This window comes from Colossoma macropomum, unplaced genomic scaffold, assembly GCF_904425465.1.
Source record: "Colossoma macropomum unplaced genomic scaffold, Colossoma_macropomum, whole genome shotgun sequence".
NCBI classification, from domain to species: domain Eukaryota; kingdom Metazoa; phylum Chordata; class Actinopteri; order Characiformes; family Serrasalmidae; genus Colossoma; species Colossoma macropomum.
Window position 1 is genome coordinate 22,126,805 of NW_023494805.1, and position 26,923 is coordinate 22,153,727.

The 26,923-nt window shown below is 40.0% G+C and overlaps 2 protein-coding genes across 11 annotated transcripts in view; one reads left to right on the forward strand and one right to left on the reverse strand.

The window, feature by feature from the left end:
• The first annotated feature begins 668 nt into the window (after nt 1–668).
• Nucleotides 669–14,243, forward strand: rcor2 (REST corepressor 2). 4 transcript variants are annotated; one of them, XM_036597160.1, is made up of 14 exons: nt 688–770; nt 1,667–2,123; nt 4,045–4,167; nt 5,323–5,379; nt 7,538–7,618; nt 8,658–8,710; nt 8,845–9,006; nt 10,176–10,300; nt 10,394–10,460; nt 11,326–11,562; nt 11,750–11,827; nt 12,194–12,251; nt 12,523–12,734; nt 12,919–14,243. In XM_036597160.1, the coding sequence occupies exons 3-14, from the start codon at nt 4,047–4,049 to the stop codon at nt 13,264–13,266; spliced, it is 1,599 nt and encodes a 532-aa protein (XP_036453053.1). In that variant the 5' UTR covers nt 688–770; nt 1,667–2,123; nt 4,045–4,046; the 3' UTR covers nt 13,267–14,243. The 4 variants fall into 4 exon arrangements, with proteins under 4 accessions (XP_036453054.1, XP_036453055.1, XP_036453053.1 ...); XM_036597161.1 differs by lacking the exon at nt 1,667–2,123 and having other exon boundaries at nt 669–778; XM_036597162.1 differs by lacking the exon at nt 1,667–2,123 and having other exon boundaries at nt 671–770.
• A 285-nt stretch (nt 14,244–14,528) lies between these two features.
• Nucleotides 14,529–26,923, reverse strand: part of mark2b (MAP/microtubule affinity-regulating kinase 2b) — a 60,929-nt gene continuing 48,534 nt past the window's right edge. For 5 of the 7 annotated variants that reach the window (XM_036597152.1, XM_036597153.1, XM_036597156.1 and 2 more), the window contains 2 exons: nt 20,566–20,604; nt 14,529–17,018 (listed from right to left, as the gene is read on the reverse strand). In XM_036597152.1, coding sequence (XP_036453045.1) covers nt 16,562–17,018; nt 20,566–20,604 — 496 coding nt within the window. In that variant the 3' untranslated portion in view covers nt 14,529–16,561. Of the gene's footprint in view, nt 17,019–20,565; nt 20,605–23,598; nt 23,626–26,923 lie in introns of all 7 variants that reach the window. The other 2 variants (XM_036597154.1, XM_036597157.1) reach the window with 1 other exon arrangement.

Here is a 26,923-nt window from a genome sequence, read left to right on the forward strand (position 1 = left end):
GTCGAGGAAGCCATGACTTGGGGGTCCCATGTGTCCACTCTGGTAGAGCTTTACACCGTTGGGCCCTGAAGTACACCCCCCCCTCCTCCTCCTCCCGCAGATGGCTCGTCAGTAAGCCCCGCCTCGACCCTTTTGTCTTCGGGTGATCTGTATGGAGCTCGACGGGGAGAGATGGCATTTTCAGGAGGAGGGGGGTCATGGAGTTCAGCTCCGTTTGGTCGGGGGGAGAGAGGGAGACAGCTCCCGTAGAACTGCAACTTTAATATTATTTTCCCACTCGCTTCTCCACTCCATTTACCGAGTGAATCATCAGCTGGCCATGTCTTCTCCACGACCACACTGTTCATTCCTCTCACTCAGACACTCAGATTGCCTCCATAATGAACTGCCACAACAATGTGGCGAGAACAATGGCTGGTGTGGAGCTATATGAGCACTGGGCCATATGTAGGCTGTATGTAGTCTGTCCATATATAAAAGGTGGTCTAGGATCTGGGGGCTACGCTTAGGCCTTAAACAACATGCAGCGATAATTAACACTGAAAACGAAAGCAGTGAGTGTGTATGTGTGTGTGTGTGTGGTGTGTGTATGGGGGTGTTGCAGTGGAGGAAGCACAGGATGAGGAGAGAAAGGCACAGAGAAAGAGGGGGGAGGGGAAAAAGAGGAACTCGGAGGTGAAGAGGATGGAGGAAGTCTAGTGAGAGATCAAGACCAGCAATACATAGAAGAGAGAGAGACATAGAGACGAGCATTAAATGGATTAAATAAGGTGAGAAGGTGAGTGGAGATTTTGCTGGTAAGAACTGACAAGATGTTGCTTGCAGGGGAGGGAGAGAGGGAGGGAGGGGGTGGAAGGAGAGAGACAGAGAATATACATGGGAGGAGTCCTGTGCCACAAGTGCTGCTATGTCTGCCTACATTCTTGTTTGCCCATAAATGCTGGGCCATGCAAACAGAATGGTAACGTTCACTAACGTGCATGGATGTGTCCACTGGGCCTACCCACCCACCCAGTATGGCAGTAAGAAGGGTGTGAGACTAGGGCACGAGAGCAGGGGGCAGTTTCAGCACGTAACAATCAGCTGATGATAAAACAGGCTGGTAGGTCTGATTGCTGCATTTGTGCTCACCAGCAACCCCACACTAATTCCTCAAGGCAAAGAAATGTTGTTTACATTAAGATCTGCCCCGTTCTGAATTGAATATGACGAATAAAATGAGAATACTAGATAATCGGCGACTCCCTCGTCAAAATGACCAGTAATGAAAAGTATAATCGCAAGTTCTCCAGCCTTTCTCTTCTTGCATATATTAGTATAGGTCTGGAGGACCTCGGCACCGCAGTGCACAGCTGACGAGTTCATCCGCACGTACAGTGGGAAGTAGTTCCGCACGGTATAATGTGGGAGCCACGCAGGTGAGGTGGGTTCAATTTCTCTGTAATACGTCCAAAACCTGTTAGCAGCGAACCAACAATGAAACCACTTCAGCCTTTTTACGTTGGAAAATGACGAACACTGCTTTCAAATGCAGGGATGATGTCTTCTGTCTTTCTTAACGCGCCTTAGGCGAGAACATAGCAGAGAAACTGCGTGGAATAGTAGGAGCAAACACGGGTGGATTACTAAAATATGTGCTCTTCTTTGACAGACGTGATGTAGTTAGTGTGATGTACACCAGTATATGGGACTATATAACTGACATCGAAGTTAGTTGGGGAGAGGCGGCGGAAGGTTACCACGGCTAAGGGGAGCTGCGCGTCCTCCCCCCTCTCTCCCCCGGCATATACACACGGAGAGGAGCTCCATGCAGCCGAGAGAGTGAGACGAGTGTCTATTCATCGAGGATTTAAATAGTTGTTTGGGATATTAGTTACCAGTTATCAGTGTTGTGTGTCATTTTAAAAGCCTAACCTACCGCTCATTAAGTTTTAATAGAAGAGAAGCCCAGCTAGCCAGGTAATGAACTGCTATCCTGGTTGGCAACTAACACAAATGTTCAGCGACAGCTACTAGCCAACCGACAACTGGAGCTGCTGGAGGACCTAAATCGGGGGTTTGCACAAAAGAGCCCTGACTTGAGAGACGGCCAGTGCCAAAAAGTGAGGCGAGAGAAAAGAAAGGTGATTTTTTTTGTCCTGCACTCTCCAAGTTTTCAATTAGCGCCCGGTTCGTTATTTATTCGTTCGCCGGTCCGAGGAGGCGCTCGTTGGAAGAGTTGATGGCTCGCTCGTTGGAGTTAATGGTCGGTTTAATGAACAGAGAGGAGAGGATGGAGTCGACTCGGAGTGATGAGAGTTACCGACGGAGTTGCATTCAGGGGGATAAAGTTGTGAAAACTGGAGCAGGGCTGCAGCGCGGCGTACCCGTCGGCGTGTCGTTTACAGTAGCGGACGGTTGTACCGTTACAGCTCCGTGAGTGAAAACAGCCCCGTTTAAACAGCGAGGAGCTGCCGAGCGTGACGTCACGCGTCCGTCCAGGCAGTTGACACTTTGTCAGGGTCGCCCGATTCAAACAGAGGTCGCCGGTTTATAGTTTCTAGTTTACGTTGCTGGTGACCTGTTTTCTAGCTCATACCGTTTTAGATACACCACCTTAAAGCAAATCTCCCCATTTCCTATATCAGACTAGGCAAATAACCCCTGAAAAGAACACTCCTCAGACTTTTCGCCTCGAATGAATTGGTCAAATGAAGTAGTTAAAAAGCTGATTTTATTGCTCCCCATTCTAATCAGATTCCCTGTACAGTTCCAGTCACAGTGTGGTGCAGTTTAAGCTCTCTGAGCCCGTCCTATGAGTGAGACGGTGCAGTTTGGAGGCTGACCCATGACAATGAGGAGCCACAACGACCCACTTCACAACATTGTTCTGTCTCCAGTTGTGTTTCACTGCGCTCGTTTTGAGCTCGTAGTGTTGTTGGTAAAGGAGTTCATCATAAACTGAAGGAGTGAGAGTGAGTTCAGCTGGTCGGTGCCGTTAGCTTACTTATATTGTGGTTTAAAGGCGTAACGTCAGCGTGTTAGCCCCCCGGTAGACAAAGGCCTGCTTATTGTGAAACATCGCGACCGCCGCGTTGCCTTTATCTGCTCCACAGCGGGCGGAAGGGCCTAGTGGATATGTAGGATGTCGTTTTAAAACTTTTTCCTTCATATTAGGCCCTGAAAGGACGCCGAAATGTTTGCTCTTGGTTCATTTTATTCTGTTACGAAACTCATTGAATACAAAAGCGTCGACCTGCTGTACATTTGGTATTCATTTGAAGGGCTTGAAGGAATAGTTCACCGAAAAGTCAAATTCACACAAATTTCCCCTCAGACAAGACATGTTTGTCTGAAGTCTGCGTCATTAGTTGTACACCGAAGTCTGTATCACCCAAAATGACTTCACACTTGTAGTACTTGATAGCTTTAGTAGCTCCGATGCGAAGCTACAGAGGCAAACTTTGCACATCAGACTAGTCTTGGCCGACTCTGTTTGGGGTGAGGGGAAAATTGTGTAAATGTCAATTTTTGGGGTGAACTAGTCTTCAAACTGTGTGGCCTGGAGCCCTCTAAATTGATTGTATCCCTCCTTAGCAATTTTTTTGGAGGTCTGATGTCAAACCAAACGACAGGCTAATGTTTGCATTATGAAATGAGTCAAAGTGGCTTTTTTATAGAATTGATTAGTAATCGTGTATATGATTTTTTTTATTAGTCAATTAGAGTAATGTAGTGTTACAGCACAGTTACATTACTTTTAGTAATTACTTATATGAATGAAAAGTCTTCTACAGTAAGCATTTGTTTAAATGTGTTTTCTTTCAGTAAATGTAACATCACTCAACCCAGGGGGCTCCAGCTCAGGCTCCAAGACAGCTTGGTGATTTCTCTGCTCCAACACATTCAATTCATCTCATCAGGTGGTTACTAATGGTTTAATAGGTGTGTTTGAGCAAGGAAGTCACCAAAGTCTGGACTCTGGCCCTTCAGGACCAAACGTAGACACTTTTCATGCAAACTTTTACTTAAAAAAATTTTCACGGTGTTGATTCTGTCTCTCAGCCATGCCCTCAGTGATGGAGCGCTCTGGGTCAGGAGTATTGTCCCGCAGCAGAGCCAAAACAGTCACCAATGGCAACAGCCAGCACTCAGAGGAGGAGAGCAGTGACGAGGAACACTCACATGGTATGTTCTCTCTCTCTCTCTACCTGCCATTTCCACAACTGGCCCTGGAGTACTTGCATATTTTAGTGTCCTCCCAGCTAAATAACAAGCCCTTTTTGAGTTGAAGTGTGTTAGAGCAGAAAAAAACTAACATTTTTATATGAACTCACAGTATCTCACATCCCACCCACCACTGAACGTGAAAGTTTGACAATGTTGTCTTCTGCATGTCATGTTTGTGCACTGATGTCTTTGCGCTGCATGTATGTGTAAATGTTGTGTCTGTAATTGTGTCCATTTATTATGAGTTTATAATGTTCTGTGTTTCCGTGCAAAAATAAAAGAGGAATTCCACCAATTTTTTTTCATCATTTCTGCATAATTGAGTCGTTAAGATGTACACAAAGTCATTCAGAGTGTTTTGATGTGAATTGCTCAATTTTAGAGACCCTTACTGATGCAGATTTCTTTACAGTGTTGGTAATGGGAACCAGGGGTTGTGGTTTCTTAAATGCAGAAAAAGCTATTTTATTTACTATGAATCGGTGTGCTTTAAGTTTTTATATATAATGTTGATAAGGGTGAAGTAGAGGTAAATGTGAACATTAAAGTTTCTTTGGAGACTGTTTTGGCTAATAACGCCCTGCATGTACTTCTCCACTATAGATTTTAAAATGGATATTTTAGGTAAAAATCTCACTTATCACAAAACAATATTTCAGATATCAGGCATGTATTCATAACCATTTGGTGTAGAAACTTTCTATGAACGAGTTTTTTGAGGCATTAAACACTTGGGTTTTACCACTGTGAACAATTTTGATTCCATTGTCTAGAGTGGAGCGTTTCACATCAAACCACTCTGAATGACTTTGAAAAAAATGATATGAAAAATCAGTGGATTTCCCTTTAACACTTAGGGTTGCAGAGTACTCCACAACCAGATTTGGGAACCACTGCACTACACATACACAAACACAGACACCCTCCAACACTAAATCTTCTAGTGTTTCTGTATCTTGATGCACATTTACAGCCATTCTGCCCCACAGTAGGTGTTCATTTAGCATGACTCCCTCCTCCCTCTTTCCTCCTCCCACTTCTCTCCCACTGCCCTCTGTATGACTACTGAACTCCTCCTTATAGTGTTCTTACATCTCCATCTCTCTCTAACAGACAGCATGATCCGCGTTGGCGCAGACTACCAGGCACAAATCCCAGAGTACAAACCAGGTAAGTCTGTGTTTGTGAGCGCACATGGAAAAACTGAACTCTAGATCCATATGGATGGTCTGTGTGAGGTCTGAGAGATGGGGAAGATGTGTAGGTGTTAATGTGCATTAAAGTTAAAATGAATAGAACAGATGTGACTTTGTGTGAGAGAAATGTAAGGAAGAATAGCAAGAAGAATTAAAGAGAGGAAAATTTAGCACAAAAATTTTTACATCATGAGGGGAAAAGTGAAGAAATAGGAAAGCTAAATGTGAACAAAAAGTGTAAGAGTTGCAGAATTTCTTCTGACTTTTTGAGCCATTCATGTCTAACAAATAAATTTAGTTGTGAAGGGAAATGCCACAGAATTTGTTCTGATTGGTTGAAAGTGTTAAAATGTGTATAGTTCAACCTTAGATCGCTGGCTCTCAGCTCTGGCCCTGGAGTACTTCCTGCACTGCAGAGTTTAGCCTTTTTAACCTCATTAACAAGCCACTCTTGAGTTGAAGTGAGTGTAGTAGAGCAGGGAAAACCCTAAAATATGAAGCACTGAGGTACATGTGGGGAACCTATGACTTAGAGTACCCCAGGACAAGGATTGGCAAACACTGCATTAGATTAAAATTCAATGATAACCATTTGAATTGTTTTGTTTACATGTGGTTTCCATGTTTTTTAAATTCAGAATCAAAGTAGGATTTTTTGCTGTATTTTTTGTTGTGAAAAAGTAGTTCCATGTGACCTAAAAACTAAACTTAATAAGGAATTTTGATTGTAACTAACTTTTTAGCCTTATGGTTTTATCAATTAAAATGTGCACACTGTGTCATTGATGCGAAGCCTATGCTTTAATGACACCTCGTCTCCCTTGTGGAAAATTGTCAGCCTGCTAAATGTAAGTGAGTGGGCTACAAGCCTGGTCCATGAGGTGTTTTTTTGTAAGCTCAACTGAGTGCATATAAGAAAATGCTGGATTAAATATCAGAGAAATAAAACTATGAATCTCGTTCAATTCTGTAACAAATCTATGCTGAAATAGCACACTTACATTGTGTGGTGTGATGATCTTGGCTATGTATTTCTTCCTGGGGGGTAGTAGCATTGTTTGAGTTGTTTGCATGATGGCTTACTTTTAGATGCTCATCTTAAGTGAAATGTTTCAATAAAAAAGAGCAAATTTAAACGCTTTAGTAGTTTTTAAAGAGAAGAAAAAAAATATTGGATTATCAACTAGGTTTTAATATTGGTATTAAAAAAGAAAATGTGCCATCATGTCTATCCAAAGGCAAGTTAACATTTCAGATACTGACATTAGTGGGTTAATGATGCAAAGCATATGAGATATGAATCTCCTGTGATGCATCATAAGACTTTGTGCTGACATTTTCTTTGCAATGCACATGTTCGTACTGTTCAAAATGCATAACCTCATGCTGGAAACTCCAAGGCACTTAGTCATGCAAAAGTTTAGGCCCTCTTGGTCAAATGAATGAAAATATGGACATCCTCTACAGAGAACACACTGCACATTTTACTGCACAGTTACTGTTTATGAATTTTAAATATTGGGGTATAATAGATATGGCCTGTGCAGAAGTTTATGTTTAATGTTTTTTCTGTTTGTAATATGTTAACCTTAGCAAAGAAATAAAAAAAAATGTGCAGAAAAATTGGCAACTTTATTCCCTACAGAGGACTTGTTAACTTATTTTTACTTAGAAAATCAACAAAACAAATAATTTGACCCTGGTATTCAAACTATTAGTATTTTAATAAAGTATAATCTTTTAAAAATCAAGTTGAAATCTATAGAGTTGATGGAAGTAGATGATTTAAAATGCTGTTTGAACATGAAAACAAACCAACAGAAGCTAAGTGAATTGTTTGAAAGATGACAATCAGTTGGTATTGAAGCCTGTTGAAAGAACAATGATTAAGCACACTGGAAGCCCAAGTCTTAATGCCGCTAATTTAGATGTTTAGTACATCTCTGTTTGCTTGAAGCACTTGCTGTGTTTTAGATAGCTCTAAATGTTGGGCTGTTTGGCACAGTGTATGTGTGCACTTGGTTTCAAAGGTATATTGTGGGGGAGAAACCACATCGTTCAAAGAGAAAGCAGGTGCATGTGTGTATGAGAGAGCGAGAGAAATACCTGTGTGGTGTTTTCCGTATTGACAGACTGCGAGTCTCGCTACAGTGACAAAGACCAGAGAAGTATGCTTGTGTGGTCGCCCAACAGCCAGGTGTCTGATGCCATGTGTAAGTAACGTTTGTCACACTCTCTGGGGGGGAAAAAAAAAACTCCTAGAAAATGTTATGAGACTGTCAAACTGTTCATCTCAGAAAACTTGGTTATATTTGTCTAAATTTGTTCCCTCATGGTAAGTTCAGAGTAGTGGTGGGTGATATATAGCAAAAATATAACAGCATGATATTTCAAGGCATTTTATATGTACAGTACTGTGCAGAATCAGAGACCACATTTCATTGATTTTATTTCTAGTCAAAACCACTTTTGAAATACATGTTCATTTTTCTACGTCAGGGGAAAAAAAGCAGGACACATTCACTGTCCCAAAAAAAGAAAAGGAAAAAAAAACATTCAATGTTCCTTTGATGTTCCTTTGCCACTTCCTTCTAGAAGTGGATTATCTATATCTGTAAATGAATGGCCTCTGACTTTTGCACAGTACCATATTTACTAAACTATCAAAAATGATGAGTATAATATTCATTCAGTGTTTCACTTAAAGTGCTGCAAATCCAACTTGCCAGGAATAAATAAGGCTCCCTTTATAATGAAACTTTCAGTTGGTCAGTGTTTTAGTACTAATGATATCCACAACATGCTAATATGCTCAGGAAACCAGATTGTTGCCTTATATCACATAATTTATCATGATAAATACCGCCATATTGCCCACCCCTAAGTTGGAGTAACACTTTGTAGTCCAAAGTTCATTAAATACTGTTAAAACTGGGAAAGCACTTCATGATTTGTACTATGTTATGGGGCCATCTCAAACTTAGCAGTCTGTCACACAGTTTTCCCAAATGGGGTTCTCACATGTAATGATAGTACGCTGTACATGTGTAAACACAGAGCAGATGGCTAGCTTAATAGGAGTTGAAACCCAGCACAACTCACACCTTATGAATTAATGGCAACTGCAGCAATTTTTCCTCACCTATCAAAGTTATTTGCAAAGGTTATTACTCTTGAATGTGATAGTAGGTTTGTCTTTGATAGTTGCAGTGAATTCAGCAGATGCTGAACATGTTTATTCTCTCCCCTCAGTGGATGAATACATCCTGTTGGCCAAAGAGAAGCATGGCTACAATATGGAACAGGTGGAGTAGACAATTGTGACTTGTTTTATTAGATGGTTTCAGTAAACCTGATTCTTTACGCAAGAAATGTACTATTATGGTTTACATAGCTTAGAGCCACAAATGAAGAGCTATTTTTTTATATCGCCGTTTAGTCTCTAGGCATGCTACTGTGGCACAAGCACGACGTGGAGAAGTCACTAGCTGATTTGGCCAACTTCACACCTTTCCCAGATGAGTGGACGGTGGAGGACAAGGTGCTGTTTGAGCAGGCCTTCAGCTTCCACGGCAAGAGCTTCCACCGCATCCAGCAGATGGTAAGAGTGAAAGGGTGAATGCATGAGAGTGCAGGGGTGAAAGTGTAGGGAGAGAGAGTGGGAATGGGAAGGAGAGAAGGTAGAGAAAATAGCTTATATAACAGGAATATGCAGTCCTCCCATCTGCCTGCTACTTCAACAGAGTAGCAGCTTTACAGCTTGCCAGAGAATCCTGCAGCCTGCTATGGAGTATAGGGCTGGTACTATCAAATGTACTAGTTAATCGAGTAACCTAATGATTAGTTTCACAGTTATTCCAGTTTAACAGCATTTTTAAGGCTAGAAAATAACATTGTACTTGTCTGAATAATAACAAGCCATGCAGAGCCTTTGAAAAATTCCAAAATGCTTGTACTTAAACACTGGGTAAAGATAAAAAAAGAAAGCTCTTGCAAAGACTACATGGAAAAAGTGGCAAATGCAGCAAAGGTGCATATAAATGGGTGTTTAATCTGACTCTGTTTCTTACTGTGAGAGAGACCAGTAGAATTGAAAATATGCATAATTACTGAAGTTGCCAGCTAACCACTAGTGATTACTTGAGATGGTCAATTTTAATTGACCAATAAAAAGTAATTGAATTTGACGGCCCATTCTTGAGTTCCTTATAGTTTTGGTCAGTTGCAGTCTTCTCTAGGTAGTGTGTTTAAGTCAATTCAGTTCAGTTATATAGGTTCATATAGAGCTTTTTACAACGGGGAACCCAACATAAGTTACCCTCTGTTTAAAAATGATGGCAATGCAGGCTGAACTGGTAAATCCGAACACAAAACACCACCATAGTTAGAACCTTTAACATGAGACTAACATGTTGGGACAAAATACCTTTTTATGATGAAGACTGATGAAAAGAATAATCAAAGGTAGTTGTAAGGTGTAAAATTTAAATATAAAATTATATCAGCCAAGATCACAGATTTATTCCCTTAAAATACATATCGGCCCGGCTCTAGGAATTGATATCAGATGGAAAAAAAAACAACAAAACTAATTGAATGGTTTCAGTGGTGATAAATCTTTTAATTAATGTTTTAAGTACAGTAGATGATTCTTTTTTTAAGATTGTGTAGTGCAGGAGAGACTTTTAGATAATTATGATTCTACACAGTGCACTGAAAAATGGAGATTCTGATTATGAGTATTGATGGCGTTTTCTTCTTATTTCTCAGCTACCGGATAAATTAATTTCTAGCTTGGTGAAGTATTATTACTCCTGGAAGAAGACGAGGACTCGCACCAGCGTCATGGACCGCCAGGCCCGCAAACTAGTCAGCAAGAGAGAGAAGGATGACAGGTGAGTGCGGTGGAGAGAGAGGGAGAAACACAAAAATGGAAAAGGCAAGTCTTGTGAAAAATCACATACTGAAGTGCAATTTGTTCCTATCAGTAATGATGAGATGGAGGAAGGAGACCATGGAAGTGACAGTGACTTTGAGATCGACACAAAGAAAGAGGTGAGGAGTGAACCCGACATCATTGTGCATCATCAAGTGCACAATTACTGTTTATTGGCTGAATTTAACATATTGGGGGAGGAAAAAGTCCAAACATAATGTGGTTTGTGCATAAGTTGGCATGTTTTATTTTTCCCCAATACGTTAAACTCAGTTTTTCAACAAAAAAAAGTTTACATTTAAGTGTGTTCTCTGTAGAGAATGTGCAAGCTTATTTTCACTTAGAATAAGTAATATTCTAAGTAAGTATAAGTAATATATAACATAATATTGATAAACAATAAATTGTGCAGTCCTAGCATGTACGAATGAAAGGTGTGAAGTCTGTGATGTAGAAAGGTGAGACAACGCTTCAGAAAAATGCATAATGAAGGTCTAATGTGGTAGAACAGTAAAAAGCTTGCAGGCACGTTTGATGCTTATAAGAGATTTACCTTGGGACCTCATCTGATCCTGCTAAGTAAACAATAAACACAATCCGCTTCTGAAAAATATGCAATACATAATTAACAAAGAAGAGTAAGGATCCAGTACAACACTAACATTTAAACATGCCAAAATAACTGAGAACAAGAGCTAAATCCTTCTTTTTCTCCTGTTGTGGAATGGATATTCAATTCCCTCTGCTGCCATTTGAATGGCTGGGACAATCGTGCTCAACTTTCTCATGGAAAGACCCATTCACTACAAAAATATCTTAATGTGTCTAGTGCATGCCAGAAAAGTGAAACATTAGGTTGTTAGCCAAACTGTCAGAGCTATTCTGTAAAAAGCATAGGATATCCAAATAAGCTATAAAACATTGGGTAGTGATGTTGAGAATTCCTTCAGTGCTTTAAGAGTGAGCATGTGTTCTCTTGTCCAGGTCAAGCAGTCTTCTGGGCCTGGAGGTGGGAGTGACAGGGGCTCTGGGAGATCAGGCCCGACACGCAAGGAGAACCAGGGTTCTCAGTACCGGCATCACCCGCTAAGGGCACGCCGTAGACCCCCTAAGGGCATGCACCTGGACCAGGATGACATCATTACTATCTCAGCCTCTACAGAGTCAGGGGCCATCTCCAACCGACAGCTGGACACTCAGCTAGTGTCTCTGAAGAGACAGGTAATGCAGGCATGTGCACACAAACACTTTGATTCATAAGAGATCATGAGCAAGTAAACTGATCACATTTTATGTAATTAACACTGACATCTACTTTAAATATATTATTAATGTTATGTACTAAATAATATTCCTTATTAGTATTACAGTAGTAAATATACAGTGTAGCGTTTCAATTTTTTTGCAGGTTCAAAGCATCAAGCAAGCAAACAGCGTTCTCAAGCACAGCTTGGCAGATGGCGTTGATGCTGTGAGACCAACTGAGGTACGTTCACATAAGGTTTTGTTTTTTTTTTCCCCAAATAGAAATTATAGTCTTTTTTCAAATGTATGATGAATACATTTATTAATATCATGATCCATAATGGGGAAATGATAAACATTGACAATCATATGACAACCATTATGACAATCTTTGACTATTTTATGTATAATCTGACAAAAACTTGCTTCCTTTGAAGCTTCCTGATAGTGTTTATCAGGAAGTAATGGACATTTATGAAAGTACCTCATTATATGCAAAGTTATGAATCTATCCCATAATTTACATGCATATTTTGGCTGTGAAAGGTTGAGAGCAAATGAGATTCAGTAGTCCAGTATATTGACATACATTTACATTCTCTTTCAGCCCACCCCCAAGATTAACTCTCGCTGGACCACAGAGGAGCAGCTCCTGGCTGTACAGGGTAAGACTGTTGTTGGTTGTTTCGTATTTTTTGGTACAAGGTTAGATTAACAAATTTGGGTTAGTTAGTACCAGTACTAGTACCAGTACTCAGGAATTTTTTGAGTGTTCAAGGTATGTATTGTAATCAAGTTACTCAAGATTTGATTAAATTGAATTAATTTTAATTAGTTTAGTAGAAAACCACAGATGAATACTGGGCCTGAAACAATTGATCATTTTAAAGCATGTATTGGTAGTTTAATGCACCCCTCCCCCCGACCTTTCTTTAGCCATCAGGCGCTACGGTAAAGACTTTGCAGCCATAGCTGATGTGATTGGGAACAAGACTGTCGGTCAGGTGAGCTCATTCTTTGTCAGCTACCGACGACGCTTCAACCTAGAGGAAGTGCTACGAGAGTGGCAAGCGGAACAGGACGTGCTCCGGGGAAGCAGCGAGACCATGAAGGACCTGAACGGAACCACAGGAGTGGAAGAGGACGAGGTGAGTGGATGCAAAAGAGGGAAAGATAGGATAAGAGGGACACTTAGTTTAGAAGTCACCTGCCAGTTCTAATTTTGTCGCACACAAGATACAGGACCAGTAAAAAGCTTTTAATTTTTTGACTGGGAGGAGTTTTATTTTTCCTGAGGTGTAATGTGTCTGCCTATCCTTCGTTTCCCTTTAGGCAAAGATGGATGGCATCTCTCCTCCAGACTCAGGGAGTCCCTCTCCCTCTGAAACGGCCAGTAACCCCAACTCCAACCAGTCCTCTCCCCCTCTGACCCAACCCCCACCTTTACTGCGCCCTACTCCCCCCTCTGCGCCCCCAAGCCTGCTACGACAGCCTCCACCCCTGCAGACGCGGCCCCTGCAGAACCGCGCTCCGCACAACCATCCCCCACCTCCACTCATTAGACCTGCAGTGGCATCATCCCTCCACCAGGGTGGGCTGAGGAACTCTCCTGGAGCATCAGGTGGCCAGCTGCCTCCTTCTCTGGTGGGCCTAAAGGTGGAGTCCCCGCACTCGCACTGATCAGCATAAACTGAAGTTGTCCTTTTGCAGTGATCTGGGACCAGTGTCGAATATTAGGATGTTGTTGGAAACTGATTTTAGACCACTGTTAAAGGCCAACTTCTCCAAAGCGCTCCCAATGATGGGGAGATGTTCAGGAGTGGCAAGAGGGGTTGAAAATAGACATACATTCCTATTCAGGCAGATAAGATGAGTCAGAGATGGTGACAAACATACAGACAGGTAGAATGAGTCAGCAGTACTGCTTGAACAACACTGTAAGAATCCGTTCTCCTTCCCCTGCAACAGTACAGAGAATCCCCATCAAACACCGGTACACACAACCAGATAGCAGCCTCACTCATTTAACACAGCAAAAAAAAAACCTCAGTCTCAACTTGCCAAAACAGACCACTAACCCAACAGCCCTCAGGTCATAAGAATATACCTCAGTGTTCCCACTCATCACCATTTCCACAGTAACTGCAGGCAGATCAACAGCCACAGCAACAACCTTTGACAAACATGTAACAGGAAGCATCACTGATACTTGAACCAAAAAACCCTCTTCAGAACTTATACACTGGATCGTCATGGTAATTAAATGGTTTGACAACTGAATCGCAGGTTCCACCAACCCCCATCTCCATGGCAACAGCAGAACATCTCAAACTGTGCAACACTAAAGACGCCACATCGTGTTCCGGAGCGAATCGGGTGTAAGGAAACTTGGAACGTGCATCCTCACACTTCCGTTAAAGAGCCATGTACTACTAGAATCCAACTGAGTGAAGCCTTTTCTTCTGTTTCTATGACTAGATCCCTAAGATATTGGTAGGTAGAAATTATGTAGACGTAGTTGATACCGAAGCACTAAATGACCCAAATACTTGACTTTTCTTGCATACACTCTGAAATACACTGATTTTTGAATTGACTGTCTTGCTCTTGAAGGCACAGATGTAAGGCATTGTAACACTAAAGATGATAGCTTGTGCCAGTGGAATTCTTTTGTTTTTTTTTTTCCCCCAAAATCTTGTGAGAAATGTTTACATGTGAACTTGGATTTACTTGTGTGTGTGTGTGTGTGTGTGTATGTGTATGTGTGTGTGTGTGTGTGTGTGTGTTTTTCTTTTTTAATTTGGTTGTTTGTTTGTTTGTTTTTGGAATCTTTTTTAGAATAAAGTGAAATGACCAAAGTTGATGTCCAGCAATGTTTTTTTGAAACTCAAACACAGGCATGAAATCAGACCCCCTACTGATTCAGACATGAGCAGAAACGGTTGTTCCTTGTTGCGTCAATTCCTACGCAACCATCTCATTTTTTTAATATCATTTGTGTTTTATTACTATCATTGATCATAGTCATCTCTTTGCACAAAAAAGAAAACAACAAAAAATATACATTTGAAGTTCTCAATCCCTCCTCTCACTCCCTGACTACTCTGAGTTCTGACAGAGGAAAATAGTAAAATTACAGCAATGAAAAATTATATGAAATAAAAATCAACCCTGAAGAAAAATAATAGATAACAATGACAATTGGATCCCCAGCACCTTAGACAATGATCATTTCATAGAACTGCAAATAATGACAAAAAAAAATCATTATTTTCCAAAAAGATATAAAATACAGACGTGCACAGGTGTCCCCAAACCGCTGATAGACTTGGAAGAGACTCCATTTACCCCCCACTCGTTCAATAGTAATGGAGTGTGTACCCCTGCCAGTTAGAGGACGCATGCAAAAAAATGTACAGCTCAGTGGACAAACATACACTCTTTTTAGCACTGTCCATTTACACTCTAATCACTCTCTCTCACACATATACAGACACACCTGTTCTCATCTTGTCTGTACTAATGCCTGACTTTATTTTTTTTTCAGCAAAAATGAAAATAATCATAAACAAAAATAACAAATAAAAACCATTGGAAAACAAGAACTCGTTTAAAGTGAGCAGTAGTAAGGCCATCTGCTCATGATGCTTGGTACTCCGGTCTTGCCGCTACTTATCAATACAATCTTTGTATGAAGGTCAAGACAGAACGTCCAAAGCAACCTTTTGGTTGAACGTACACCTCACTCATTCTCTTACCATACACGCATGTGATTCACTCTCATTTAGACAAATGCACATCAACGGAAGTTGAACAAATCATTAAAAGGATAACGCTCAGAGTGACATTTGGGCTCATTTCTTTTGCTGCCAAACCATCGCATGGTTTTAGGCATGGAGTGCTTGGTTTCGAAAGGAGGATGGTGCAGATCAAGACCAAATAGACAATTTGACATCAGTTCCACGCTCGACGAAACGACAGAGCTGTTCTTGAAGCAGTAGTCCTCGTGTTCAATGATATATTTTTTTTTCAAACTAGTACAAGTGTACTATGTAGATGGTTGTCTTTCTTTTGGGAGGTGATGGAGAAAGAAGGGGAAGCTGGATCTGTTGGAGTTTGGTGTTCATCCGTGACATTCACTATACCAAGGCATGAGAATATTTAAAAACACAAAAAAGAATCTCTCCTAAGAATAACATTAAACCATAAATCACTGGCAATACAACATTGAAATACATTTCTCTTCAGAAAGGAAAATAAAGGCAACGCAAATACACCCATTCCAGTGCAGCAAGTCACAACCCAGCCAATGAAGAACTAAGTTAACCCTAACTGTAAGACACAATCCATTGAGCATTATTCAAGTGTTGGCCCTCTATTGGGTACTCGTGGGGCTAAACCCTGTAAATAGAACAAAAGGAAGAAACATTGAGTGAGTGTGTGTTTGTGTGCAAGGGGGTGGCCTCAGTCCACCCAGCAAAAGAGGAAATGTCCTAAATGGTCATAAAGTTTGTCCCGCTCCTCGTTGGGTATGTTCTCGTGATGAGCTGAAGACCAACATGAGCTCACAAAGCTCAAAAAGAGTTCCCAACCAAGTTTCCTCTCAGAGTGGACAACAGCAGAACAACCATGTTTCTCTTTTAACACCCCCTTCTGAACTGAAAAAATGTGTAAAGGCTAGTGATCCTGAAACCGAAATCAACATATACAGCACTTCAGCTTTACCTCTCCTACCTCTCGCTCTTGATCCCATGCCAAATGTGTGGCATTAGCCATGTGTAGCTCATTCAACACCGGTGTTTCTTAAACCGTAATGTGACAGGTCCTTAAGATCTCTCCATACGCCCTCACATGACTTGTGTTTGAGCCAAGACTGTGTTCCCCACTCACCCCTGCCTTCAAAGGTTTTACAACTCTAGGTGAAATCAGCACCCCTCCCTCTATCTGTTTTCAAAGTACCCCTTTCTCCGCCCTCTCACAGTTTGAGCTCATTGGCAATTTTGGAGGCGATGTTTTTGAAGGCGATGGAGGTGCCAGAGATCCTCTTGAAGCGCACGCCATTGAGCGACAGCCGGGGCAGCTTGCACACCTCCATCTCCCACTGGACGAAGTCGTCTCTGGCTGGGTTGCCAGCCATGCACAGCAGCATGTAGCGCTCGCGCACCTCGTACTCACAGCTGTTGGCATCCAGAACCTTCCGGATCTCCTTCATCATCTCGCCGGGCTCCATGGATGACGTGGTCTTCATGCTCCAGGTGAAGCGAAGGGAGCGTGGCTTGGCGTTGTCCTTCGCCGACGCAGGAGGGGGTGGAGTCCCGCCTCTGGGAGAGGAGGACGAGAGAGAGTCCTTGGTTTCGTCTCCGCCCCCTGAGCCCAGAGTCCCGCCCCCTACACCTGTCTTCTCAGACTTCTCAGCGCTGCTCAGCATGGATCTGGACAGAGGGATGGAGAAAGGGGGGAGGATGGGGAGAAGATGAAATAATGAGGGGGAAATGTGAGTAAGACAATAAGAGAGGGGTCATTGAGGACAAAGAGAGAGCAAGACAGACAAGGATACAAAGAATGGGAAAATAGCATAGGGATGAGAGGAGAAAATGAAATAATTAGGTGGAGAAAACAAGAAAAGAGGGAAATAAGTAGGAAACGGGATCAATGTGGATGTCAAAGGAGAGAGAAAATGCAAGAGGAAGAAACAGAGAGAAAATAGAGAGTGAAAAAGAAACCAGCATAGCGATGGATAAATAGTAGAAGTATGACAAAAAAAAAAAAGATAAAGGGATATGGGGAAGTGGATCATTGAGCATTTTGGAGAAAAGGGAGAGGGTGAAGCAGCAACAATGACTGAAAGAAAAAAAAAACAAAAAAAAAAAACGAGAAACAAGAAAGAACAGCCAAGGACAAAGGGCATGCATGTTACTGTTTGTATGTCTCTCCTCTTAAAGGAATATTCTGGCATTTTCATCCTGCCAATTGGCTTCTATTCTAAGTGGTTTTTAGTCAATAATTTTATTATTTTAAGTACAAGAAAACTTAAATTAAAAGTAGCTAAAGCTAACAGCTTCACATAGAAAAACACAAATTAACTGACTTAGATTTGAGTTTTTCTCTCCAAACTTGTGTCTGTGAGGCCTCAATGGGCTGCAATGAACCTGTGTAGTTGTGTGTAAAGCTTAGGCCTTCTCACTAAGCTAACTCTAGCTTCTAGGGATCGTAGTCTAACAGGGAGCAAAAGTAGCTCAGGCCAACAGCTCCCCATACAAATACACAGGTTTACTCAACCAGATTTCAGTCCTCAAAACATGCATCGGTGAGTTTAGTGAGCCTGAATGAACCTGTGCTCTGGTGAATCTGTTACATGCCAAGCTACTGCAGTAGCATTTTACACTTTTAATCATTTTGGGCTGATTTCACTCCAAAAATAAAGCCACACCTAAGCCATATAAAATCATCGTATGGCCCCGCCCTCCTATAGAGAGGCTGGACTCTTAGGTCTGTCGATAACTTTATGGCTTCAAAATAAGTGTTTATCCATCACACTACAGAAAATGATGTAAAGGAAAAGAACCAAACTGTAATATAAAACGTAGAAGCTGTTCAATAATACAAGGACTGGACCAGGTTCACTTATTACTATTACTACTACAATAATGTTGCAATGCAATACAATAATTACAATAATTTACATTATTTAAAATTCTTTTGTAATGATCAGTTTTGTACTATATGTTTAGCTGAGGCTGTTTTCACTTGTCTTTTTCTTGCTCTGTTGTTCTTATCTTTATTCTACAGTTTATTTTACACAAACAAATAATGATGGAGGACGTCATCATGCTGGAGATTTGCATCATTAAAATGCCTGCCTAGTCTCACACGTTCCTGCTATCCACCGCCTGAGAATCCAATCAGGAAGTGACATGACTGACCTCACTTGGAATGACTGGGTCCAGTTTATATATATACACTTATATATATACACTGTCCATGCATGAGGCCAGTACCCGAGACCCAAAGGCCAATGAGAGCCTTGACATGACTGCTGTCCTTTGCCTGGCACTTACTTTTATGAGCATATTTTAGTACATTAGATGATAAGTTTAAGCTCACTTGTGACATACAAAACTAAGCTGCTACAGTTTTTCTGGATGTGCTGAGAAAGTCAGTGTTTTAATGGAAAAATGTGAAGACATCTGATTCAAATATAAGTCTATAAAACCATGATAAGCCATATGGCAGGTAGAGATGCTGATAAACGCTGGAGTATTCCTTTAAGGCCACTTCATTCTCCTCACTGGTTATGTGCTAATTCTCATGTCTGTCACATACAGCTAATGCCTCCTGTTAGAAACCAGCCACAGCCTCGCTTACTGAGTAAGTATGTGGGCCTCAACTTACTCAGACTCACTCTGCTGACTAATCTGTGATAGTGTGTGTGACCTTAAGCTGACAAGAGAACAGCTCAAGTAGTTTGATCCAAAGAGGCATTTCTCCATCTATTTCTTCATCTGCAGTACTGTGCAAAAGTACTGATCAAAAACTGTTTGAAACGTTCTTGGCAGTATTTTTTATCTGTAAAAACATGATTTAACTTTAAAATAAATTAAAGTAAAAATAAAGTAAAACATATTGTATGGCTAAATTCCATGAGCAGCACACCGGATTTAAATTAACCCCTTGGACTTAACCACTAACATGTAACATATTTAGTTACTATGAATTACACTGACAAAATAAAGTATCTTGGCTTTTCTTGAATCAAGCCATCTGCCAATGGAATAAGATAATTTAACTAGATAAAATCTAGTCTGTTCAGTAATGACTATGAAATAAATATCGCTGTTGTCACAAGAAAACCTCACGTCTCTATTTTTGTCATTTTTCAGTTGTTGAAAGTGGCTGTTGCCCGTTAAATCGTGTGTAAATTTCATGATGAACGGACTAAAAGAAATAACCCAAAATGACCTGGAAAAATGTCTGGTTCCACTGACTTACATTAAAAGTAGATTTTTTCCTTCTCCTGTGAAGTCATCATTTTGGAGGTTTTCTTCCGACAACAGCGATATGTATGATATTTAGTTATATGAAGCCTTTGGGTTTAAGACATTAATGAAGGACTGATTAACCAAACTAGATACTGTGTGGTAACTAAGGCGAGCTTTGGAAATGATTAAGCTAACAGACTGATACACATCAAATCACAATGCACTGTTTATTTGCTTATTTACAATTTTCTAATGTTAGTCTATTATCAGACAAATTAATAGCTTAACATATACTTTTCTCAGACTTCTGCACAGTACTGCATTTCACCTTCCTTTTCTCCTTCTCCCACTGCAGGGCCAGGCACTGCAAGGCAGGGGACACTATATGCATGGCTGTGGAGAAAGTTTGGTCTAGATGTAAACTATTTTTTGCCTCAAATCTGAGTGAACTTTCTTGACCCTCCTCACGTTTCTACCACAGGCTGCTGCTGTTATGTATGAAGTGTAGACAAAGCTGTGGCTGCAGCTACAGGAACAAAGGAGTACGAGGCTGGTCAGAAATAAGGCACATAGGGAATTATAACATGCTCAACTGTCTGTATATGTGTATCTATGTGTAAGTGAGAGAGAGAGTGAGAGAGAGAGAGAGAGAGAGAGAGAGCGAGCAAGAGAGAGAGATAGAGAAAATCACTGAGACAGGAATAAGAGACCCATCTGATTGAAGACACAATTAGTCACCAAATTATGAAATTAACATTCCATGACAAAGCATTTCAGACACACACACACCCTCCGCTCACACGCATCCACTCCACACACTCTAACACCATTCTCTACACTCATTAACCTGATTGGTTACAATTCCAGCTACAAACCAATTAGCACCCAATTAACCCCCCTGTTCTGAGCCAATTATGACTTTCTGATTATCTACTGATTAGGAAATCATTTGATCCGATCTGCCTTTCTTGTCTGTTTGTTTTTTTTTTTTGTTCCTCACCTGCTCCCCTCTTCCCGACCCTCTCCCTCATATGGGTTCCTCGAAAGAAATCGCAACAAAATTAGTTTTACAGTCTAGAACAGAGAGAGGGATTCTAGCACCTTAAGAGACATGAATACCTATGTGGTTACTTTTATCCCATTCCATTATCGAAAACTGTACTCATTCATTTAGGTTACATGGTCTTGATCAGAGAACCTGTTTTACTTCGACAGACAGTATTGTGTAAGTACTGACGTTATTTACATGCAATAGCACCCATCTGACAGTGCTCCATGATGGTGAATACAGTGAATGAATGAATCAGCAATTATTATAGGATGGAATGGAATCGAAGAGGATAAACTGGGACCATCCAGGATGCCCTAAAGGAGCAAATACAAACCCATCACCACAGCCACTACAGCCATCCAACACCGTTTAGCCCTACGGGCAGTAAAACCCCCTAACTACACACACCAGCACCTAAACACACCAACATCAAAACAACCAACCACCACACACATATTATTAACAACAGAAACGGACAGTCAGACAAACACAAAACTCTGAGACAGACAAGGGCTCACATTAAAGTAATGGCAAAATGAAATGAACAAAATTTTCTCCTTACTCTAAAAGTAGTTAATCGGCAAAACATGTTTGGCTTATAAAAAGTTTCCTCAGTTTTGCACTGGAGCTACAAAGCAAATGTAGAGAAGTAAAGGAAGCTTGTTTTACCAGAATTTTGATTTCGATACTGTTATTAAGTGTATTAATAGTATCACATTGCTTGATACCAAGCAACACTATATCAATATGTTAAAAACATACAATTATTATTGACTGAACAAAAAATATGTTTCATTTTTTCAGCTTAATCAACATTTCTTTTTTTATTAAATCTAAAAAGAATTTTACTTTCAATGCTCTGTGCAACTCAAACAGCAAATTAATCTAAATAGCTAACAGTACCTTATGCAGTGTTAGAAATCACATTAGCAAGTCTGTTTGAGATTACAAAACAATTTGATGTGGTTTGAGGTACGTTTTGAGCTGATTTAGGCAGTTTGTACAACGCTAACTGGTAGGCAAAAGCTACTTTAGACACCGAACAGAGGAATTTTGTACACCAAACATCTCACTTGATCAGCTAAATTTGGGGTGAGAAGAAAGTAGTTCGCCTTTGCTAAACTCTTCCTTCTGTAAGTATTTTTTATCTGTAAAAACATTATTTAAAATTAAAACAAATTGAAATAAAAATACAGTAAAACATACTGTATGGCTAAATTCCATGAGCAGTACACCAGATTTAAATCAACTCCTTGGACTTAACCACTAACATGTAACACATTTAGTTACTATGAATTACACTGACAAAATAAAGTATCTTGGCTTTTCTTGAATCAAGCTATCTGCCAATGGAATAAGTTTACTTTGTACACCAATAACTTTGTACACCAAACATGTCTCACTTGATCAACTAAATCTGGAGTGAGAAGAAAGCAGTTTGCCTTTGCTAAACTCTTCCTTTAATGTAATAATGCAAGCGTCAGAGATCTTCAAATCCAGACAGACAGTTAATAAGACATTCAACAACATGGTCAACCAAGAGCTGAAAGCAGGCATGAAAGAGGTTAGTGACCACAAAGTAGCATCTGCAGTTCCAAGAATAGAAAGACATGAGGTTATGGGTACAATACAACCTGTAAAGAAAAGTTAATGAAATTGACAATACAATTCTTAACCAGCAGAGGGCACAAAATAACATGTTAGTGACTGTACTGCATGACAGTGCCCTCTGCTGGCAAAAACACCACATATCATCGACACAAGGGAGAAGTCACTCACTGATGGGAAGCAAACATATATTGCCACAAATAATGTGTTAATTTATTTGTCAGTTTGTGAAGCTCTGTAACCCAAGTGAGTTTTGAGTGATGGAGGTTTCCATACACCTGGTGCCTGCACAAGTGAGTCTGGAAAGTTCTCACAGACAGTTCAGCACAAATGAAGGTTAAATATAGAGACTTAGAAGTTGGGGGTAAAAAAGAGGAGAAAAAAGAGGGGCGCATGGGGAGGAGGGTTGGGTGAGCAGCCCAAAGCCAGACAGACAATCTCAACTTCAGCTGCTGTCATCATCATCATCATCATCATCATCATGTTAAAAGAGCCAGGGAGAAAAAGAAAGGAAGGGAAGAAAGAGAAGGGAAGACCTCATTCTAAAAGAAAGCAGCAAAAAAATAACCCCTTCATCATTCCTTTCCAACCTCAACTCCCCCCTTACAGTTTTTTCTCAAATCTCAAAGCTCTATCTAATAAACAGATCCTTAAAAATAAAGGTTCCTAGATGTTTCTTGCCTTGCACAGATGGTTCTAGAGAGGAACCTTTAACTGGTGTAGAACCTTTACATTATGATGAGCCTTAAAAAAGGTACTTTATACTAACAGCTCTTTGAAAAGTTATCCATTGAAAGGCTCTTCACGGAACCAAAAGTGGTCTATTGAGCATGTGCAAGGCAGTGATGTATTCATCACTTTGCTTCTTTTTGAACTTCTCTAAATTCAGGGATTTGATGACCTCACGCTGGGTTTTCCCATGACCTACATCCATCCTTTCTGCCAGGGAACTGCTATGACATCATGTTCTGTTTCCAGTGCCCTGGGGGTAACCTGAGTAAGTTAGGAACTGTAGTCTACGTGGAAGCACAGGTGAGGTCACCATGTACAAAGAAGAGGGAGATGAGGTAAAGGATTGAGGATGGGGAAAGTAAGAGGATGGGTGTTATGCTTTTGGTGCACTGAGGGTGTTGAGGATGAGCTTTTGGGAAGGAAGTGGGATGTTAGTACTGGTCAAAACACATCACACAAAAACCAAATACAAAAAAAAAAGAAGAAAAGAAATAAACAAACAGTCAACCATAGAATATCAGGGGGAAACAGCACAAGGAAAAGTAAAAAAAAATGAAAAAGCTGCACAAAAACACCAAATATTTGGAAAAGGGTAAATGAAAACAAAAAGCTTCGGCAGGGGTTATCATTGTGCTTTCCTACCTTCTGGGGAACCTTAACGATAGATTTCTACAACAACAAAAAAGAAAAAAGAAAACAAAAAGGAAAGAAAAAAATGTATGCATGTAAATATGAATGGCAGTGCACAAAAAAAGCATGAGATATAAAACCTCAAGGTGAACTGGTTCCCTGCAAAGTGCATTACTTTACATGAGGTTGAATGATGTGAAAGAGTAAGTAAACATAGTGTTCACAGCATGCCATTAAACAGTTACCAAGAATTCATGTTAACACACAGTATTGACAAACACTTTGAGGTATCTTTGAAGACAACCAGTAACGTAATACTTCTGGTTTCTTTTAAAAACTGAAAAATATTCTGTATTCCTGAAAATCCTTTGTAATATTACACTATTTATATACACAGGATTGACATATTAACCAAATCTGAGTGCATCACAAAAGTGGCTGATTGTGCCAACCATTTACTTCATAAGGTCTGAATTACGCAGCATGAAACCACATTTCCTCTGTAAGGTTACAGTCTAAGTATTTACAAGCAAACATGCAAAAATGCCTCTACATGAGCACTGATTAAAACAAATTACATACAGTTGTATGCAAAAGTTTGTACACCCCTAGTCAGGTTACATATTTTGTTGTATGAGTGAAAGTAAGTTATAATATACAATAACACCTCCTCTACACAGAACACACTTTCACATTTGTAAAAAAACAAAACATAAAACAAAATGTGCCATAATTTTTGCACAGGCCAAATGTTTTATTTTTATTTTTTTACAATATGTTAAATTCAGCAAATAAACACTAACTGTGCAGAAGTGTGTCCAAGAGGATGTGTTAACTTATTTTCACTTAGAAAATCAACATGTAATTTCACCAGGGGTGCTAAAATTTGGCAATTTCACTCTCTCATAAGAGCATTTTGTATGTGTTTTGGGCTCTAATTCAGAATTCCGCTGAACTCTGCGTTCATAGAGTGCTTCATAATTAAATTAAACAGTCCGCTGTTTTAAAATGAACATCATCTGAAGACATCTATACAGAGAGCAGCTCTGAAACTGCAGTTATATTTGCTCTTGCAGACTTACAGCTAACACCAAGATGAAAACAATCCCCACAATAAGCTTCTGGTGCAAAAATGAGCCATTCATGTGATACAAAGATATTTGGTCCAAAAATCCTGAAATCTTAGGGTCAGATTTATCAAAACATTTTGTACTTTGGTAGTTTCAATGTAGTCCAGTAGATCAATGACTGGAGCATGTCAAACAAGTCAACTATCCTAAGAGTTCGCTCTGTGTTGCAGAACCCTGCTGGGGCTCAAATTAGGGTCCCAGCTGTGCTGCGTCCCAACTTTAGTAGGAAGACCTTGAAAATTTGTTGCTGTTGGCAGAGCGTTCATTTTGAGAAAAGGCCACCACTGGGACAAGAAATATGAAAGGTCAAACAGTTCTCAGGTGCTGGGCAATGTTGCAGTACCAGTAATTTGAAAAGCTGTAGTGGCTTCATAAGAAACGTTACAAGCCATGACCGTCACAGCTCTGTAGCAGGGTTGCGCAATAGGTGAGGAACTATAGCACTGAGAACTACCAAGCTAATCAAATAATGACATCCTGTATTATTCTTTTTGCTCTAGTCACTGTTTTGCACATATTATATGATTCAATAAACCAGACCCATAGAGGATTCAACAGAACCAGTCTCTCTTAGTTAGTAGCAGATTCCTCTTTCCCTTTAACAGATAAAATAATACACTGTTACTTCATTGTTTTCTTCAAATCACAAAGACGTCTATGTAGATGAGGTACCTAAACTGTGCTGAAAGAAACAACCTCAAATGTGAGGTCCAGCCTTATAATGCCATGTTAAAAACGAGCTGGGAACAGTGTGGAAATAGTTCTGTGGTAGCACTTTACAGATCGGTAGTAAGGGGGCAATTATATAGCAATATTATGGTAACAAGTTGTATTAACCTACAGATTATATGCTAATTTTGTAGCAATAACAAGTTAGTAATTGTAGCAGGAACAAGCTGGTAATGAAATAGAAAAACAATTGTAACAAGTTATTCTGACCTAAAAAATTACATGAGAATTTTCTAGCTGATAATTAGTAATAAGTTAGCAACTGTAGTGGTAACAAGTTGGTAATAAAACAAAAAAATGATAACAAGGTATAATAAATTGAAAAAATGACCTTTTTTTAGTTGTTAACAAATAATAAATTAGTAATAATAAGTTGGTAACAAGTTGGTAATAAGATGGAAAAATAATGGGAGCAAACTATTTTCACGTTCAGCTCTTACAGCGTGATACCTGCTTAATCTTGCCGCAATTCTTTTAAATCATTTAAATCACTGACTTTCAGTTACTGCAGCTCATGTCAGGTGGAAACATCAGTTCTTCAAAATAAGGTGAGTAACTGCACTGATATTAGGATTAAATTACTGAATCACTCATGGTTGTTCTATCTATTACTGTTACATGTAGGTCCACCTACACACAGTGTAGTTACTCAGGATGAGGAAGAAGACGAGGTAAATATACTGACATTTCACAGAATCAGGGCTGGAACAATGTAACGTCACGTCCCTTTTGTGTTACCTGTTAACACTGTTACGAAATTAGTTCAGTGATGGAAAAAACACACCACCAAAACATACTTATATCTTTATACATGTTTATTTTTCTTTATCTTAGTACTTAACAGCTAAAAAATTTGCATATAAATTTAAATCACCACCTCGTTACTGTTACAATTACAATAACTTATTGTTTAGTAACAAACAGAAAATTAGCATGTAATATTTTGGTAAGTACAAACTGTTACCACAAAATTACCATATTATGACCCAGTTATTACTGATCTGTAAAATGCTACCGGTTCAGTAATGTTTTACTGAAGTTCCTCCTACAGTTTCTCTCTAAAGCCCACGGCTCTGGCGGCACCACAGAGTGCAGGCCAAGGTGTCCCCACCACGAATATTTATAGAGCCAGGGAATGCGATACCTCCGCTGTTACCATGGTTACTGTCACCACGGAGGTGCGGAAAAGATGGCAGTGGCAGTGTGTTCAGACTGTGCTGGAACTTATAAGCAGGAGATGATGAAACAGATGAGAAATGCACGAGTATGAATATGTGTATGTGTGTTAAAGTAGTGCTGTTAAGATTGTGGATACTGATAATGCATTAGTGTGATAGTGCATTCATTACCTAACAAGGACTTGACCTGTGGGCAAGATCATTTGAGACAATGTTGAAGCAGCAAACACCCCGGAGCAGAGGTGAGTATGTGCATAGACTTAAAGGAATGATTTCACAAAAAATCTAATTTAAACAATT